We start from the raw sequence: 16,935 nt of genomic DNA, 5'->3' as shown, positions 1-16,935 counted from the left end.
GTCTCGTCTACAAAATCAAGTTTGATCTCACAATAACATTTGGTTACTTTTATCTTGGCTTACATATATGGCAATTCACCACTCATATTACAAAGATGACACAAAGAAATTGAGCAGTGTGAAGACTGCCGAGAGGGGGAGAGGGTGAAGGACGCGCTGCCTGGAAGCTGATTGGCCGCCTGACAGTCGCTGTTGATTCAGGCGTCCACCGGGCAAAAAGATAAGATAAAGGCCATATAAAATAGCAGAGATGCGCATCCATCCCTCACTGTCAGCTGCACATACAGCGTCTGCTGCCTCCAGCTCCAAGAGAGGATTGACAAGGACAACTGGATGTCTCCATATCCAAGCATCACCTGTCAGGTAAGTGCAAATAAGTCCATCCATTTTTTAAATATCTGGTATTTGGTATTTTACAGATAGATTGCTGAGTTACATGACTCTTGTTGACGCTTTAAAAAGTTTGAGGTAAAAAATCTGCATTGGTTATAATAAGTGAAATGATTTCATGAACATGTTAGAGGCTCTCCAAAAAAGAGTTCAGACTCAAAAGCTTTAAAACAATAACGTTTTATTTTTAAACAAAACTTGATTAATTTACTCTTTAAGACATTATTTCCTTAATGCAAACGAAACAGTGGTTGGCTAATATTATTTATGGTTATGCATTAGACATTTGATTCTATGTCAACTGTTTTTATATTGCAGAGTATGTCTCCCAAAGCACCGTGCTCCCCAAACGACCTGCGCACATCCAGAGCCGCAGTGACGCTCTGCGGGTTTCCTCCAGCTGTCCGCAGCCGCGGGAACGAGGCCGGTGACACCAGTGAACACGAGCCACGAAAGCCGCTGACCGTGGCCGATGGCGAAGCCTCCCCAATGACAAACCCGAGACCCCAAAGCAGACGCGAGCAGTCCGGACGGCGGGGGAGGCGCAGAACCAAGGCCAACGACCGGGAGCGCTCGCGGATGCACAACCTGAACTCCGCTCTGGACGCGCTGAGGACAATCCTGCCGGCTCTGCCCGAGGACGCGAAGATGACCAAGATCGAAACTCTGCGCTTTGCCCACAACTACATCTGGGCTCTGAGCGAGACTCTGCGCATGGCCGACCAGCACGGGCGCGCGCCGGAGTACCTCCCGCCGGTGTGGTCCGACCTGAGCAGCCCAACCAGCGTGTCCTCTGCGGAGTGGGACTCAGCGTCACCTGCACAGTCCGGTTGTGCGACCTCAGCGGTCTGCGAGCAGACACACAGTTACACGTTCTCTCCTCAGATGAAGTTATCGAGAGACCCGTCCGCTGTCATCCCCGTTACCTTCTATTTAAAGTCAGTCTGTGGGGAAGATGATCCGAAAAACACTTGGCGCTTTTGACTCTTTATAATCGCGAGCATTTTCATTTATTTTTTTACAAGGAATTGAGTAACTTAGAAAGCTGCTGCACTGCTCTGTGTTAACCCTTTAAGGCATGCTGCACTTCCAGACCCATCAGTGCAGCAGCATTCTCTCCCTTCAGAGTGAACAGTTCTTTAAAGCACTTCAAATAAATGGGTTCAAAATGAGTGTTTATTAAGATAAGAAGTGTGAGTTTCAGAACACCATTTCATGACAAAGCAACTTACAATTAGTCCCACTCCAGGAAGCACAATCATTGAGGACAAGACAATTGGTTTGAGCTAAAAATATTTATTTTGGAAAAGATATTCAAATGTGTTTCTGCTGCATAAAAGTACATCTATTTATTTAATAAAACATGTCCCTCTGGGTGAAAAAGTGTGGCTTTCTTTTGTTTCCAGGATTCAAACGAACATACTGAACATGTACAAAGACAAATATCATGTCTGTCAATCAAATGGAAAATGATACATTATTTTTAGGGAGAGAAAAAACAAATGCCATCATTTCATCGTATCAATCAACTTTCCTTTTGTAGATGTCAATGTGCAAATCAACATTTTCAAAGATATAGTTCTTTACTGCCCTGCCTACCAGTGACTGTACTGAAGCTTAATGCGAGAGAAAGACCCGTGGAGAGTCTTAGGAGTAGCAAGCGCTAAATGTTGGAATGTCTTGGGTCACGTCGCGGCGTCCTGTAGTGGCGTGCAGTCCGAGGCAGAGCTCAGCGAGGCGCTCTACTTGGGGAAGACGGTGACCACGTCGTAGCCCTCTGGAGGAGTCACTCGCTCGCGTGCGTGCTTCTCGCAATAAATCTGCTCCTCCACAAAGAAATGTCCCTTCTGCTTGAGGTTGACGTCGCAATCCGTGCAGGTGTAGCACTCGGGGTGGCGGAACTTGTCCCTCAGCTTTACCACCATCCCCCTGAAGGAGACACATCACATAGACTACATCAAATGATGTCGTTCATCCAGACACTAGATCATGAGCTGGGTTCAACTGATTTGGATCAGGTTTTCATGGTATGTGCAGCACGAAAAAAAAAAAAGGTTAGAAGCTTCACTACATGTCCAACGGTACTACTAACATCGCACCGATATGTGACTGCTGGACATTTCCTTGCAAAAGAAACAGCCTTATCATTATTGTTATGCTTTCATTACAGACGGACATGAGGGAGAAATGTCAGGAAACAAAGAGACACGGATGCAACAAACGTCCCGGCCATTCGGATTCTCATATACTGTGAACTGTGTCAAACAACAGTGTGTGGGTCTGTATGTAGAATAAGACATAACCTCAACCAGGGCTGACAGGATATGAGCAACTAAATACATTTTAAGGGGAAATATATTGCTGTAACACATTTCAACAGCGCCAACAAGGCTTCCCGTCGGTCCTAACTAAACTCAGCCACAAGGTGGAGACAAACTCCAGACAGAGACTCTCGGGCCCTTTGTGTTGCCTCACAACGTTTTGTCACAATGTGGACGGTAAATAAATGCAATAACTGAATGTGGTGAACTTCTTCAGTGCTGCAAAATGAACATGTGCAGAGGAAACGTAGAATACTTACACGATCCCCGACCCACATTTGTCACAGGAGGGTAACATGTCCGTGTTCCCCACCGATGAGCCGACCTTTGTGGCGGGTGGTTTCACACTCCTGAACCCCGACGGTTTATCAGGGTCCCCTACAAACACAGAGAGGAACAGCTCAACGTACTTCGAGGTTCCGCTGGTTCTACACATATCGATGATGCGTCGTTTTCATTGGGATTTTGAGTCCCCTCAATCTGTAATGTAATCTAAAAGCTGGGAGTGATAAGCGGGCTCCGTACCCGTCTGAAGGATCTCCTGAAGCACTTTGAATGAAGCCGACTGCCGCGGAGGCTCGTCGGACTCTTGGTTCTCCTGCAGCATCTTGTAAACCTCAGAATCTGCTGCTACAGCCGGCCGCTTGCCCGTCTGCGATGGAGCCGACGGAGCCCTGCGAAGCAACAGGGTTCATTTCAACACGTCTGCAGGAGGCAGGAACGCCAACGCGTTCTTCAGAAACACACAGCCATCACTTTGTTTGATACATAAAGAGCACGGCTGGAAAAGTCCATGAGCTCATAAGACCGTTGCTCTTTTGTGTATCATGCTTATTTTCACAAAAAAAAATGATTCTGCCGTTTCGTCCCCAAACAGAGATGAGATCAAAAACTGTCCCATATTCTCCAGAGTTTTGTTTTCTTAATTCTGTTTCATGATAGAGTTTAATATTGCATTCCTAATCTTAAAGGTGGCATGAAGTGATCCAATCGTCTCTCTTCATTCGCAAATAGCTGAGTGAATACCTCATCATATCCACATTACTGTGACTTGTAAAGACACATATCACACAGCCTTCTGCAACTCTATTTCTGCTGAGCGAACTGATCAGAAATACTGAAGATCCACTCTCACCTGTGTGTCCAATCAATGAAGTGATTGATTCTGAGACGTGTTGTGCTTCTGTCTCTTCAGATGAAACATTGGAACTCTTTGATCAAACTTTTCAAAACAGTGCTTTTGTGAACTGAATGTTTGGAGCTAAAGTGGACGATGAGAGCGGAGGGACGGCCTCCTCACGAAGAAAGCAACAACAAACACACAGAGGGAGAAAGACTCCATTCTCTGCTCAGCAGACTTACCCACCACTACACATACATATAGTAGTAGTGAAGTTGTGTAACGGTGGTTAAGTCCGTTGGGTTTTGCTTAATCCAAATGGGCTGTGAATCATTAGTGAAACACCAATAAAAAGCGTGGGCTGTAGAGACATTGAGCATGTAGTTGAACTTTGACCTGCTGTCTGCGACGTATGTGGACACTCTGAAGAGTAAGTAGAGGGTGAATCAATAGAGCAACATTTAGATGTCGATACCAAACAAATACAATAAATGCGTACACTTCAAACGCTAACATAGTCAGATTGTTGTTTTATTGGGTCAAAGACAGTTGGATTTTGTCTCTGATCACCCGGCCCCAACTTACTGGTTGTTGGGCTCGTTGGCCATCGCGATGGTTTTGACTTCGTCCACGGTCGAGTTGAAGTCCTTGATGTTCTCTGAAGAGTAGAGACCGGACGGGCTGTTGTACTGGTTGGTCACAACTTTGGGGCCAAACCCGACGAACGGCAGAGCTCTCCTGTTGTGGGTGGAGCCTATGTTTCGCACTTCCTGTTTGAAAAAACGGCACCGTTAGAGCTTTCAGTGAGTAACCGAGTTAAATAAAAGGGAGTGAGGGCAGAGGCTTGCGTCTGAAACATGCAACACTCGTTGTGCAACCTCGATGCAATGGTGGTCACAACTTTTGACGCCTTCAGATGAACTGTCATTTCATAAAAAAAAAAAATAGAAAAAAAGTATGAGCTTGCACATGTACAAACATGCAGCTGATAGTTATGATAGCTAAAAATCTTACTCAATATCTGAAAACACCCAACCTTCAATTCAATAACGATGGAAAATATTGTTCAACTGAAAACGTCAAAACGGCCTCATTTGCTTCTAGTTTGACTCGAAGTCACACATAATTTAGCGAGATAATGTGCGACTGTGGATTGGGACTTAATTATAGCCAACGGCCTCTTTTAAGAGGAGCACGTCATGACACTGGCACGCCATGAAAGTGGGCACATAAATACCACCAAATCTAGCTCATGCATCACGGTGGGAGCACGGAAATGCCTCCAAATATAGCTCATGCTTCAAGCGTCCGACGGCCGAACCGCAGAAATACCAGAGTCTCTGGGAGCGAGTAAATCTAACACGAGCAGTGACCGTACGGCCCAAACAGTACAAAGCAAAGGTTTAAAGTAATGAAACAGTGAACACACAGTAAAAGTGACCAAATCCAGACAAGCTGCTGAAACACGTGTGTGTGAGTGAGAAAAATGCACAACATTCTGTGAAACACACGGAGCCCGAGACGCCGTTTCCTACATGAATTCACACTTTTCCAGTCGGCGGGCAGGAACTGAAGCTTGCGTCAGCGCTTGGCTGATAAACTACCGTCTCCTAGGAAACCTCCTGTTGGGAAGTAAACAATGACTTCATCGTTGGCAGTGTAAAGAGAGAGAGAGAGAGAGAGAAAAATAAAGAAAAAACAACCCACAAGGCTTTGTGGGTGCGGTGGGAGAGGAACGTGGAGGCTTCCAGACACCGTATAACCAGACTACCTGTGAGGACTCCACATTCCAAGCTGAATGAGAGAGTTTGGGGGGGGGGGGGGGTCATTTTAAAAGCTCAACCCGCTGTGGTGTTGAGACAGCACACACACCTTTGGCTCCGATGCAAGATTCATCTTGTACGGATGAGTCTTCCCTTCCTCAGAGGACAGCGGTGACCACATTTTAGATTCTGACCTGCGGAACAGAAGACGGACAAGAAGACTTCGTGTTATTATTGAAAAATCACAAAATAGTACCACACATATTGGCTTTAAAAACAAAAAAATAGAAAATCCTCCAGAAATCCTCCACCTCCAGTAAGTTACAATACAATGACACGACACAGGACCACAACGCAGCTTTGCGTACAAAGTAAAGATGTCGGTAAAACAACAGAAAGACTTGTCCTTTAATTAAAAGTCACGAATAAACACCACGTCACTCCCAAAAACACCTGGACTGCAGCCGGCCGTCTCACGTTACTCAGCGTTCGTCAGACTCTGCACATGTCGCTACATCCCACCTGTCTAAGGAGAGCACCATCTCCTCTATGCAGCCCTTGATCTTGTTCTGCGCCTCCAAGTGAGTCATGTTCTCCGTGGGTTCTCCGTCGATGGCCAGGATCATGTCTCCGATGCACAGGTTGGCCTGAGAGGCTTTACTGGCGGGGGTGACCTGCAACACGGGAGACACAGTTGATAAGAAACAGGGACTTTGTATGAGCTTGATTTGGAAGGTATTTGACACTTGTAGAGGCAAAGCCCAACCTTTGTTATATTTAAAAAAATCTATTTCCGTTAAGGATTCTTTAAAAACAGCACTTACACATAAAATAACTTGAATCGTGACTATGTGGAGAACACAGGTTTGGTTTACAGTGAGATACGACCTTATAGTCTAACCACAGCTCAGATCTACAGCTGGATTGTTTAACTGTTACCTTCAAGGACCTTAACACGGTTCGTTATTTACAGTACACACGGGTGAGGCTGAGAGCTGCCTGGAGGCAGACACACGACCGAAGATAAGGGCATGAAGCAGCGAGTCAGTCCAAACATTCCTAATCACTTTTCCATGGGCGGAGTGGAGCTCACACTGGAGCCATATTTACAACAGGAACAGCAGCCGCCACTCAGGCTGAGTACACAATGGCGGGTCATAGTCATATTCATTACTGTCACACTGTGAAACGTGTAGGATGCAGAGTGATGCCGTGTTCACACCGGTCGCGTTGATTTTTTGACGCACTGCAAAAAAGCGTCCAACGCACTGCACAATCGCGTCCAACGCGCCGCCGGTCGTGTTCACACCAGACGCCGCAAAATGCCGTACAGAACGAGCTACCAGGAAGTCAAAGAGGGAGGGGGGGTGGGTTAGAGGTTCAGGGACACTCGGGAATTTCATTATTTAAAAACATAAGACGTTCTCCATATTATGCTTTTAAATTTGAAGTTATGACTAAAGTAAATGAAATATGACAACCCACGCATTTAATTAAGTCTGCAGAAATTATTAAATACTGGCATATTTTGATTAGTTTTCTTTAACTTAAGTATACAGTTGAAAAACACATAAAACATCAGTAAAAAAAGCGTAACGTTGAGCTTTCAAATAAGAAGAACTGAAATGGGGAAATGTTACGTTAGCGGTGTAAAAGTGCACAGCTAACGTGTAAAAACACTGGACAATTCTTGTCAGTGGCTCAAAGTACAATACACCGACAGTGTAACAATAGTTCGCTAACGTTGAATTAAAGTGATATCAGTTAACTTAGCCGTCTGAGAAGTGACGTTAGCCTTTTGTTAACTCGAGCGAACGCGAACTAACTGTCTGCTCTCAGTGAAGGAAACAGCGCGAGGGGAACGTCTCGTCGGGACCAGCCCAGGTGTGGTTACCCTGAATGTGACCATGTAGCAGCTAACAGGAACACTCACCCGGGAAATAGTCAGCGGCTGCTCGAAGTCCTTTCCTCCGACCAGCCTGAAGCCCCAGGGCCCAGGGCCCTGCACTACAACCCGGAGAGGCATGGCGGTATTGTTGGTCTTTCGGGGAGTCTGCTACCGTGTTTATTAAAGATTCGTCTCAGACCACCAGCGCACCTCCTACTGCATGTGACATGTGCAAAGATCGATAGCTGGAAGTTTGAGCCTGGCTCCGCAGCATCAGAGCAGTGGGTGGACCCTCAGGTTACACTTGGACCAATATATTTGGAAGTTTCCTCGCTGATAAATGAGAGCGCAAAGATCGTATATTGACAAAATGTATCACTCCGTAATGTGTGTCGGGGAAGCTGACCAAGGTAACAGGGATGACAGGTGATTTTGACCTAGAGAACAACTAACAATAGGACGCAACCAGAACCAAGACTTTTATGTACAGTTCTGATTCAAAGTCCAAAACCAACAATTGATTGAACAGACGAATGTGTATCCAACGCCCAATAAAGCTTATTCATCTGTGCCAAAAAACCCTATTAAAACACATAAATAAGTTGCACTGTCCCTGCAATACAATACACATGGGCACTCTTTGTTTTTTACAAATACCTACCAGTACAATAAATGTGTATTAATTCGCAGGACTGCGTCTGAAAATAGAGCCCAATAAATGTAGAGGTATAGCCTACTCCTGTTGCTATAAACTACAGTGCCCAGCTACATTTGGGCCCCAATTTAAAGCTACTGCAAGGAACTTTGACTTTGCAGCAAAGCCAGATCTAGTCTTGTTTACTTCTGTAGGTGATATAGAGAGATCCGTATTCAATATAGACTTTCAGTCAGTTAGAAGTTCTTCAAAGCAACTTTAACGTTACACATCTTCAGTTAGAGTGCCACAGACCGGAGAGGGAAGTCACAAAGTGAGTGACAATAATGCATCGTTGGTTTTTGTCTCTTCATGGGAGTTACTGACAACAATAAAAATAGAAGATGACACCAGACTTATCCTTTAAGCTGAGAATGAACCCTATGCATCACACACACACGCACGCACGCACGCACGCGCACACACACACGCACACACACACACACACACACACACACACACACACACACACACACACACACACTTGTGTTTGTTGTGTCCTGATGAAGAACTAACAGGAGACCTCCACTTCACACTGTGAGCCATCACTCACTCAACATATCCATGTATATGCTGACCAAACCAGTGAGAAATAATAATTGTAGTGAATATTTCAATAATCTATTTGAAAAAACAATAATTATGTTTGCTGAACCTTTAACATCGATGAAAATACTGTAAAAGCAGAGCAGAGTGAGTCCTCTTCGTGTTCCGCTCCTCTCAGATGAGCCCCAGTGTTTGTTTTAGGGATGTCGGCCTGCCCGGTACGTCACCGTGTTATATGAGAGCTTACCATTTATGGTAGACCTAAATCCCAGGATGTGGAATGTGCCGCTCCCAAAAACTTGAATTGCTGCCAGAGGATCTCTGCTGAAAGCGGAGAGAAAAAAGCTCTGTCGACTGACCAAATGAAACACGTCCTTTCTTGTAGGGGTGACGTGCATCCTCAGCAGGCCTCAGGCCACTGCAGTCTGTGAGGGCTTTAAAGTGTTTAACATCAAGTCAAGTGCAAAAAAAACATCTGCTCCTGTACAAACACATCTGTCAACAGCACCATCTCAATGGCATTTTACACAACTATTTATGTAAACTTAAGTTATCCTCTTTGACACTTAAACATTAATCTCAATAATTAGCCAAGGTGTAGCCTAAATTATGTGCCACACCAAATACAAATAATAAAAAGATAATCATTTGCACAGTTCAGCAGCCCGGATATTAACAGCTCCTGGAGCTCACATACATTTGCATCCGCTCATGATTCCACAGCCACAGAGAATGAGCCTTTAAGCACTTTTGTGTAGCTCTGAGCTCATAAACCTTCACACTGCTGACTTTACTCCGCTAACATCTATATGACAAATGATCTTATATGTCAAAGTAATTCAGATCTTTTGCCAGAAATCAGAAAAAAAGTAACACACCAAATGGTTTCAACGGTTTATTAAATATTGCATAATACCGAAAGTCACAGCAGTGTATAGTATCTTTATTTTAATATTATCAATGTAACAGCACTGCAAATTGAAGCAAACAAAGCAAACCTGTTGCAGGTTGTGTGTCTCATCAAACTAGTCCATCCTTATGATTATTAATCATCACGTTAAAGCATCGTGTCACACTTTTAGGTACTTGCACAGTAACTGACAGGTTCTTAGTACAATGTTCTCCCATCACAGAGACTAGGACTAATGGGAACACCATGGTTACATTAAATATGCCATGGGTACATTTCAATGACCCCCCCCCCCCAACCAAAAAAAACAGAACACTAAATGAAAATGAGGCACAATTTTGCTTCGAACATAAGGCATTATGATCGTCACAAATGGCAGCGTAATGTTCATATGCGTCAGACCTCCTGTGCTCAGTAACGCTTCACTCTGTGCTTTGCCCCCCAAAAAAACATCCTTCAGGTAAATAAAGCGCTGCGAGTGACGGAGAGCTCAGTCTGCTCGCAGTCTATTTTTTTATTTTACATATTTACAATCCTTCTTGTGCCTTGCTGCTCAGTAGTCTGCATGTTCATTCAAGATGAAAATACAGACATGTTTTTGTTTTTTACATATTGTGTGTGCATTGCGCCACATTCATCTATTCATACATTCACACGTCCCTGTTTCTGGAGCACAATACCACAGGAACAATATGGAGTGAGTTGTGTGTGTGTGTGTGAGACTGATTGTTTATTTGCCCACCGTGTAGTGTGTTTGAGATGGAGCGGATCTTTCCTTCTGTCAGGGAAGAAAAGCCGACAGACTCTCAGCCAATCAGCACATTTTCACGCGGAGATGAAGTTACACAGGAACAAAAAAAAGAAATGTTTCGCCAGCAGTGGAGGGAAAACATGCTTTTGTGGTGTAACAAAATACCTTAATGTTATATCAGTGCTACACAGGCAGACCCACAGTGCGGAGTGTTATCTTGAGAAAACATTCCTTTGCAGATGTTGGCAAAAATTGTCGCCGGTGAGAAAGAAACTCCTTGTTTTTTTTGTCAGAGGATGAAACGCTGATTGCTACTGACTGTTGTTACATGAATGCACTTTGTCACTGATTAAACTTACATACGTCCATTATGTGGCGGCCACATACATGTTCCTAAATGTTTATCATCACTGCACAACTGTAGCTAACACATTGAAAAGACAAAGCCGTAGAAAACACACACTTCTAGATGTAAGCGAGAGCTGCTGTTCTTTCTTTTTAATACTTCCCATCATGTCTCTGGTGTTGTGCACTCGTGGAGAGTTCTAGTGTCACGGGTCGGCCCACTGAGAGTCCGGCACCATCTGATTAGAAATGTGTGGATTTTGGGGGAAAAGGACCCGGCTACCTGGAGGATCAGATAGTCACACTAGTCCACCTGGTAGAAACAAAACTGAATTAAAATACTTCCCTTGCAATTACCCTAAAAACCGCCAGCCGGAGCAGGTCGTAACAAGCACCGAGAGCTATTTGACAAGCTCTGCGAAGGATTGACGAGCGCGGTGCGGCGGTTGATGACAACGAGGAATCCAATGAAGATGCGAGCAGAGAACAAACAATAGCTATCGTCTTTCGACCTGTGCGTGTGGACCACTCTGACATGCTCTGTGCTCTCAGGGGGGGGGGGGGGGGGGGCCTCGGATCAAAAATGCAAAGCGATCTTCCATTAGGGAGCGATGGAAGCTCAAAGAGCGGACTGTCATCGCTTCTAATGCTTTAAGCTCAAGGTGGCCGATGTCGAGGCGATGGCCGATCGTGTTTCATGCTCCGATTTGATCCGTCCACCTCTGTGCATGCTGTGCTAATGCTTCTTATTCAAACCATTCCGCTCTCTGTGTAAGCCAAGTTGTGTTCATGACAATATGAAAATATGGAGCCACATTTGGAAGGCCTCTTAAAAGTTTTCTGTACACATTTACATGGCGAAAAAAACATACAATCCTGTCAGTAGGGGCGTGGTTAAAACCTCAATATGCTCTTAAAAATGATTATATTCTAAGACACCTCATTGGCAAACATGAAATATCTTTTTTGTGTGATTAATCTGCTATCATGTTGTTAGGGGGGGGGGGGGGGTCTCCCTTAAAGACCAAACAGGAAGTTAAGTGCTACCACGCCTGTCCTGTGGTTGCGCTGGAGCCAGGCGTCTACCGCCAGCTACCTGACGGGCCTCGTCCATCAGCAGACACGGGGTATGAAAGGACAAATAAATCGTTTGAAAATATAGGATGTGCATACACACAGTTTCTCCTCACTTTTATCAGACATTCAACACAGTCCACGTGTCCTGTGTTTGCTGTTGTGGAGCTAACAGCACATGACTTGGTAATAACTGTCGTATAACAACTTTGAGATAGAAAAATGAAGGCAATACTGCACCGGTATCTAAAGCTTTGGGGTTACACTGAGTTGCCAATGTTCTGTGACGTTCTTCAAATGCTGGAAAAACGAAGATTCATGACATGTGACAGAAAGTAAAAGAGGTCCGTCAGAGACCACGTCCTAGAGGGGCTTCATACATAATCTAAAAGGAAGCACGGACCACCACGTTGGATTAAATGTCTGTTAACACTGAAGGTTCATACTTAGCTAATCGTGATGAACACCTCTGGTCCTGAAAGGTAGCTCGCGGCAATCAGCTCCACCCACACGTCTCCTAAAAACACATCCTGCATCCTCCCAAGTCCAGTTCAGGTAATCAGATCCACTCTTTAATCCTCACACTGCTCTGCTGCCGGCCTCCAGACTCAGCTGCTACGTAAACACTTATGTACTGTAGATTACATGGACAAGATGGAAGCTATTTATCTGTACAATAAAAAGCTACTTTGCGGTAGTTTGTCGCGGAGAAATTCCACACGTGGCGACAGACGAAATTCTGTCAAGAAGAGTGTGCAAAGCGTTGTCGAGGTGTTCACCAGACGGAGGTCCGAGCAGCGAGCTGTGTCTGGCTCCGCCTCCCCACGTACAGTTTGACATACCTCAGGCCCAACCGAACACTTTCCCAGACAAAATGGACTCGCCCGGCTAAATGACTACGCTAACCAACAGCCATGCGCGATAGTAGTGACTTCCCAAGCTTGACAGGCGACCATGTGTTACAGCCAGATTAGACGTCTTTACAGTTTCACCTCCTTCACGTAATTCCCAGGGAACGTCCCAAACAGTTTCGTCCTCTTTGAGGTTCCTGGAGAGAAAAGAAAGAACAAGGATCGAGTAAAAAATGGATTCTCAGATTAAAGGCTCAAACGATGTTGACTTAAAAGCAAAAATAACATATTTAAGATATATTTAAGATGAATGGCAAGTCCTGTGCTGTCATGCTGTAGAAACCCTACATGGAAGGATGTGAGAATGACTCTACTTCTGCCCGGAGCGTGCACATTGCACGCGTACAGTCCTTTGCTGTCATTGTGCAGAAACCCTGTAAGGATTGATGTGACACTGCGAGTGTGACTGCATCCCTGAGGAATGAGCCCCCCGAGGCCCGCAAGGCACATACCGACAAACCAGCCGTCATCGCACTTCTCCATGACGCTGATGAGATCGCCCTCCTGCAGCTCCAGCTCGTCTTCGTTCAGCGGCACGTAACTGTACAGAGCCTGGAAACTGGAGGAAGAAACTAGACTGGTAAACTCGCTCAGCTAAGAAGATGCAAAATCCCAAAAGCAGTGATGAAATTATGACAAAAAACATGGTGTGAAAGCGATCTCACTCACATTCCACAGTTGAGACGGTTCGGCTCCGGGCTGCTGCTGTGAGAATGGGGTTGCTGGGAAATGATGAGAGATTGTTTACTGGGGTGGGGGTGCAGTCTATGGACAGAGTCATGAGGGTGGTGGGACAGGGTGCTGCAGTACCTCACCGAGGTCTCAGCTATATTCAAGATCTCATTACACACTGCCTCCTAGTAGTAGTGGTAGTAGTGGGCGAAGTCGTCAGAGAGAGACAGACAGCGGCCCCACCGATAGTCCCGGAGGAGGCCGAGGTGAAGAGGTGAAGGAGTTAGAGAGGGGGGGGGGGGGGGGGGGGAGGTGAGGGGTGTGTGGGCGAAGGGGGTGAGACAGGAAGGTCGGTCCAGTAAGTAGCAAGGCAGGAAAGGAAGTGATCCGTTAAAAGCCGGGAGATAAAGCGGAGGAGACGTTGGTGGAGCCCGGGAGGAGAGGCATGGAAAGGCGAGACAGCAGAGTGAGAGCATGTAGACAGGAAACATGAGGTATTAGTTCACTTTTCAACAGGATACCGTTCAGTGTGATCATGCAGTGTTTTAGGGAAGCTCACTGGTACAGATGAAGTCAGAGCTTGATGTTTGGGGTAAATGTACTCCTTGTGTTCTCTCATTCGCTTTCTTGCTGAGCGCGAGATGAGAAGAGCGATTCCTCGCCATAGCCGTCCGTTCAATACAAAGCTTAGCTTAGTTTCATTTTTTTGCCCCTTGTTTTATTGTGAACCTTTTGTTTTTAACTTCTCCTGCTTATCGACCTGGTTCAACAACTCTTTTTAAAGTTGTCGGTGCCAAACCACCTCATCTGTCCTTTACATTGGGGGGCGGAGTTACGAAACCCCTGTCGCCACTTTCACTTTCAGTCAAGCGGCACCTAACTCCCAAACACTTTGGTCTGTGTACGGATGAAACAAACAAGACACCAATAAACACGTTATGTTAATTAGTGAATCATATCAGCTTCGGACAGAGCCAGGCTAGCTGTTTGGGGTCTTTATGCTAAGCTAAGCTAACTGGCCTCTACTTCCAGCTACATATTGAGCAGACAAACATGAGAGCGATATTGATCTTCTTCTTCAGCAAGAAAGCAAATATATATATCTTTTTCCCAAAATGTCGTACTACTCCTTTAATTAAGGGACAGTCCTCGAATATCTCACACATTTGACATAATGGGAGTTAAAGATGATGTGAGCCAAATGGATCTTTGAAGGTGATGGGTTAATAAGTTAAACAGATGATGAAGTCACTGAACAAACTCCAGCTTACCGCAAAAGAGTTGACATTGTTGTTGTCTTGGATGTCGAACAGCATCACAGGGCTCCTGGAGCTCCGGCCGTGATGGTCAGCCTCGTTCTTCACAAACTGCAACACAAAAATGTCGAATCAGCGAAGGACATTTAAAAAAAGAAAGAAACAGGAGCTTTTCTCTCGAGCTCGCACCACACACCCACCACCTGCTGTGAATACCGTCAGACCTCAGCCACTGGTTGCATTTCCCTGTCGGTGGAAATTCCAACCTCGCTGCAGCTTTTGAAACGCAAGTCAACATGTGAAACCTATAAATAAGCGCTCATAAATATCTCACTGTCCTAAATAAACTTCCAAACTCCAACGGCGTCCATGTTATCACACCTCCGCATGGAACAACAACAACATGCTGAATCTGTTGAAGAGGAAGAAATCTGAGCTCACAAATCGATCCTGAAAATGCAACACAATATCTCCTCTTAATGCTAGGAAACCTGCAGCGCACCACATGAACACTGAAAAACACTGTAAAACACTGTAAATCACTTGCGTGTTAGTAGCGCACACACAACAACATGCAGACTTGCAGCTTTAAGCGGTGTGACTTTGAGCCTAATCTGCCTCCACTAAACCAGCAGAGTCATCCATGTGGCCAACTTCAGGTCAAATCTCCAAGTTAGTGTCCCTTCCTCCACTCACAAACGCCAGCGTCAGCACTTCATCACACGTCTATCTTAGGGAATCGAACGGTGGCCAAAAGCCCGTGTTTCTGAGTGAGCCTGGGATGCATCACCGCACACCATGCAGAAGATACCTCTGCAGGGCTGTGTCGCCTGCCGCTCTGGGCTGCGTGGCCCCCGTCCCCCTCTGCGCCTTCCCCCTCTGTCGACTCCTTCTCCCCCCTCACCCAGCCCTCCAGCACCGGCCCCCCACAGGGGCTCACGCTGCAGGACAGACGCGGGGAGTGAAGGGAGAGCAGGAAATCCCCCCCCTGAGGCGGGGTGAACGTGAGGAAGGGGGTCGTTGAGTTGGGCCTGGGCGGGTAAGGCGGGGGGAGAGGCGAGGCGGACGGGGAGGCCATGGGGGAGACGCAGTACGGGCTGCCGGTGATGGGGGAGACGCAGTACGGGCTGCCGGTGATGGGGGGCACGGGGCTGGCGGAGTAGGGCGGGGGCAGGTACTCGCCGCAGCGGTAGGACACGGAGGGCAGCGGCGGCAGGGGAGGGGTGGGCGCGGTGGGGGGGCTTCCTCCTCCCACGGTCAGGGAGATCCACTCAGAGGAGATGGCGTGGACCTCGGGGGACACGGAGCGGCGGGGGGAGCGAGGGAGGGGCAGCGGGGAGGTGGTCAGACGGTTACGATACAGCTTTTAAGAGCAACAGCAAGGTGGGAGGAGATGGGAGCGACGAGGGGATGAGGGAAGGAAAAGGAAAGGAAAGATGAGACAAGTTCACTGGGCAAAAAAAAAAGAATAAAATCAGAAGTGAAGTCAACGTGAACATCGATGAAAACGCATGGATTCAGAGACGCAGTAAGAAAACCTCTTCACCACATCTAAATGCAGCCTCCCTACCTGAGGAGAAGCGTTGGTGCTGCGCTGTGGCGACTGGCTGACGGGGGGGTCGAGATACTCCACCCCGTTTTTGATGCGGGGTCGTCTGTTCACCTCCACGTAGGTGACGGGGAAGATGCCTTGGCGGTTGGTGCCGGAGATTTTGCCCTCGTACCAGTTTTCATCGACTCTACGAATAAGCGTGATCCTCTCTCCCTGCAGAGACAAAAGCATTGCTACGTGTGAGAAAATCCTTTAAACTCGCTTCAAAGTGCTCCGAAGTGAAACGACTGACTCCCACTGCACACCTTCCTGAAGGACATTTCCACCACCGTGTCCCCGTTGAAGTTGAAGCGGGCGACGGCCTCTCCGTATTCCAGCACCTGCACCGGGGCACTTTTCTTTGGCTGGGCTTTCTCTGTCGGGGGAAGGAGCTGAAGGAGGCAACGAGCAACAAAACGGATTGAGTGAGAAAATACGAGTTGAATCCCAGTGTGCAGCAGAACACGAGACGGAGAGAACTCACGTACCTCGACGTAACTTTGAGGGAAAATGCCAACTCTTCCGTGATGTTCCCCTTCATACCAGTTTTGATCCACCTGTCGAATAATGTAGACAATGTCTCCCTTCTGAAACGGCAACTCCCTAGAAATGTCCCAAACACACAAGTTACTCACATGAAATGAAAGAAGCAAAAAAAAACTATTTTACAGTACGAGAATGAAGGAAGAGTGATCTCATGCAG

At 46.4% G+C, this 16,935-nt stretch overlaps 2 protein-coding genes across 2 annotated transcripts in view; both read right to left on the bottom strand.

Annotated features, from left to right (window-relative positions):
* Positions 1–1,658: 1,658 nt before the first annotated feature.
* Positions 1,659–7,786, bottom strand: pdlim1 (PDZ and LIM domain 1 (elfin)). Its single transcript, XM_079280403.1, has 7 exons — positions 7,528–7,786; positions 6,117–6,268; positions 5,704–5,788; positions 4,417–4,601; positions 3,237–3,385; positions 2,972–3,089; positions 1,659–2,319 (listed from the first exon to the last, which is right to left on the bottom strand). The coding sequence occupies exons 1-7, from the start codon at positions 7,618–7,620 to the stop codon at positions 2,133–2,135; spliced, it is 969 nt and encodes a 322-aa protein (XP_079136529.1). The 5' UTR covers positions 7,621–7,786; the 3' UTR covers positions 1,659–2,132.
* A 1,817-nt stretch (positions 7,787–9,603) lies between these two features.
* The window catches only part of sorbs1 (sorbin and SH3 domain containing 1), a 28,411-nt gene continuing 21,079 nt past the window's right edge, over positions 9,604–16,935 (bottom strand). Inside the window, exons 19-26 of the mRNA XM_079280394.1 lie at positions 16,721–16,835; positions 16,499–16,624; positions 16,212–16,406; positions 15,453–16,004; positions 14,657–14,752; positions 13,383–13,570; positions 13,166–13,272; positions 9,604–12,850 (exon numbers count right to left, since the gene is read on the bottom strand). Of these exons, the coding sequence (XP_079136520.1) occupies positions 12,783–12,850; positions 13,166–13,272; positions 13,383–13,570; positions 14,657–14,752; positions 15,453–16,004; positions 16,212–16,406; positions 16,499–16,624; positions 16,721–16,835 (1,447 nt within the window). The 3' untranslated portion in view covers positions 9,604–12,782. The remainder of the gene's footprint in view (positions 12,851–13,165; positions 13,273–13,382; positions 13,571–14,656; positions 14,753–15,452; positions 16,005–16,211; positions 16,407–16,498; positions 16,625–16,720; positions 16,836–16,935) is intronic.

The sequence above is a fragment of the Melanostigma gelatinosum genome (assembly GCF_949748355.1).
Source record: "Melanostigma gelatinosum genome assembly, chromosome: 12".
Taxonomy (NCBI): Eukaryota; Metazoa; Chordata; class Actinopteri; order Perciformes; family Zoarcidae; genus Melanostigma; species Melanostigma gelatinosum.
Note: the sequence above shows the minus strand (reverse complement) of the source record. Positions and strands in the feature narration are given on the sequence as shown.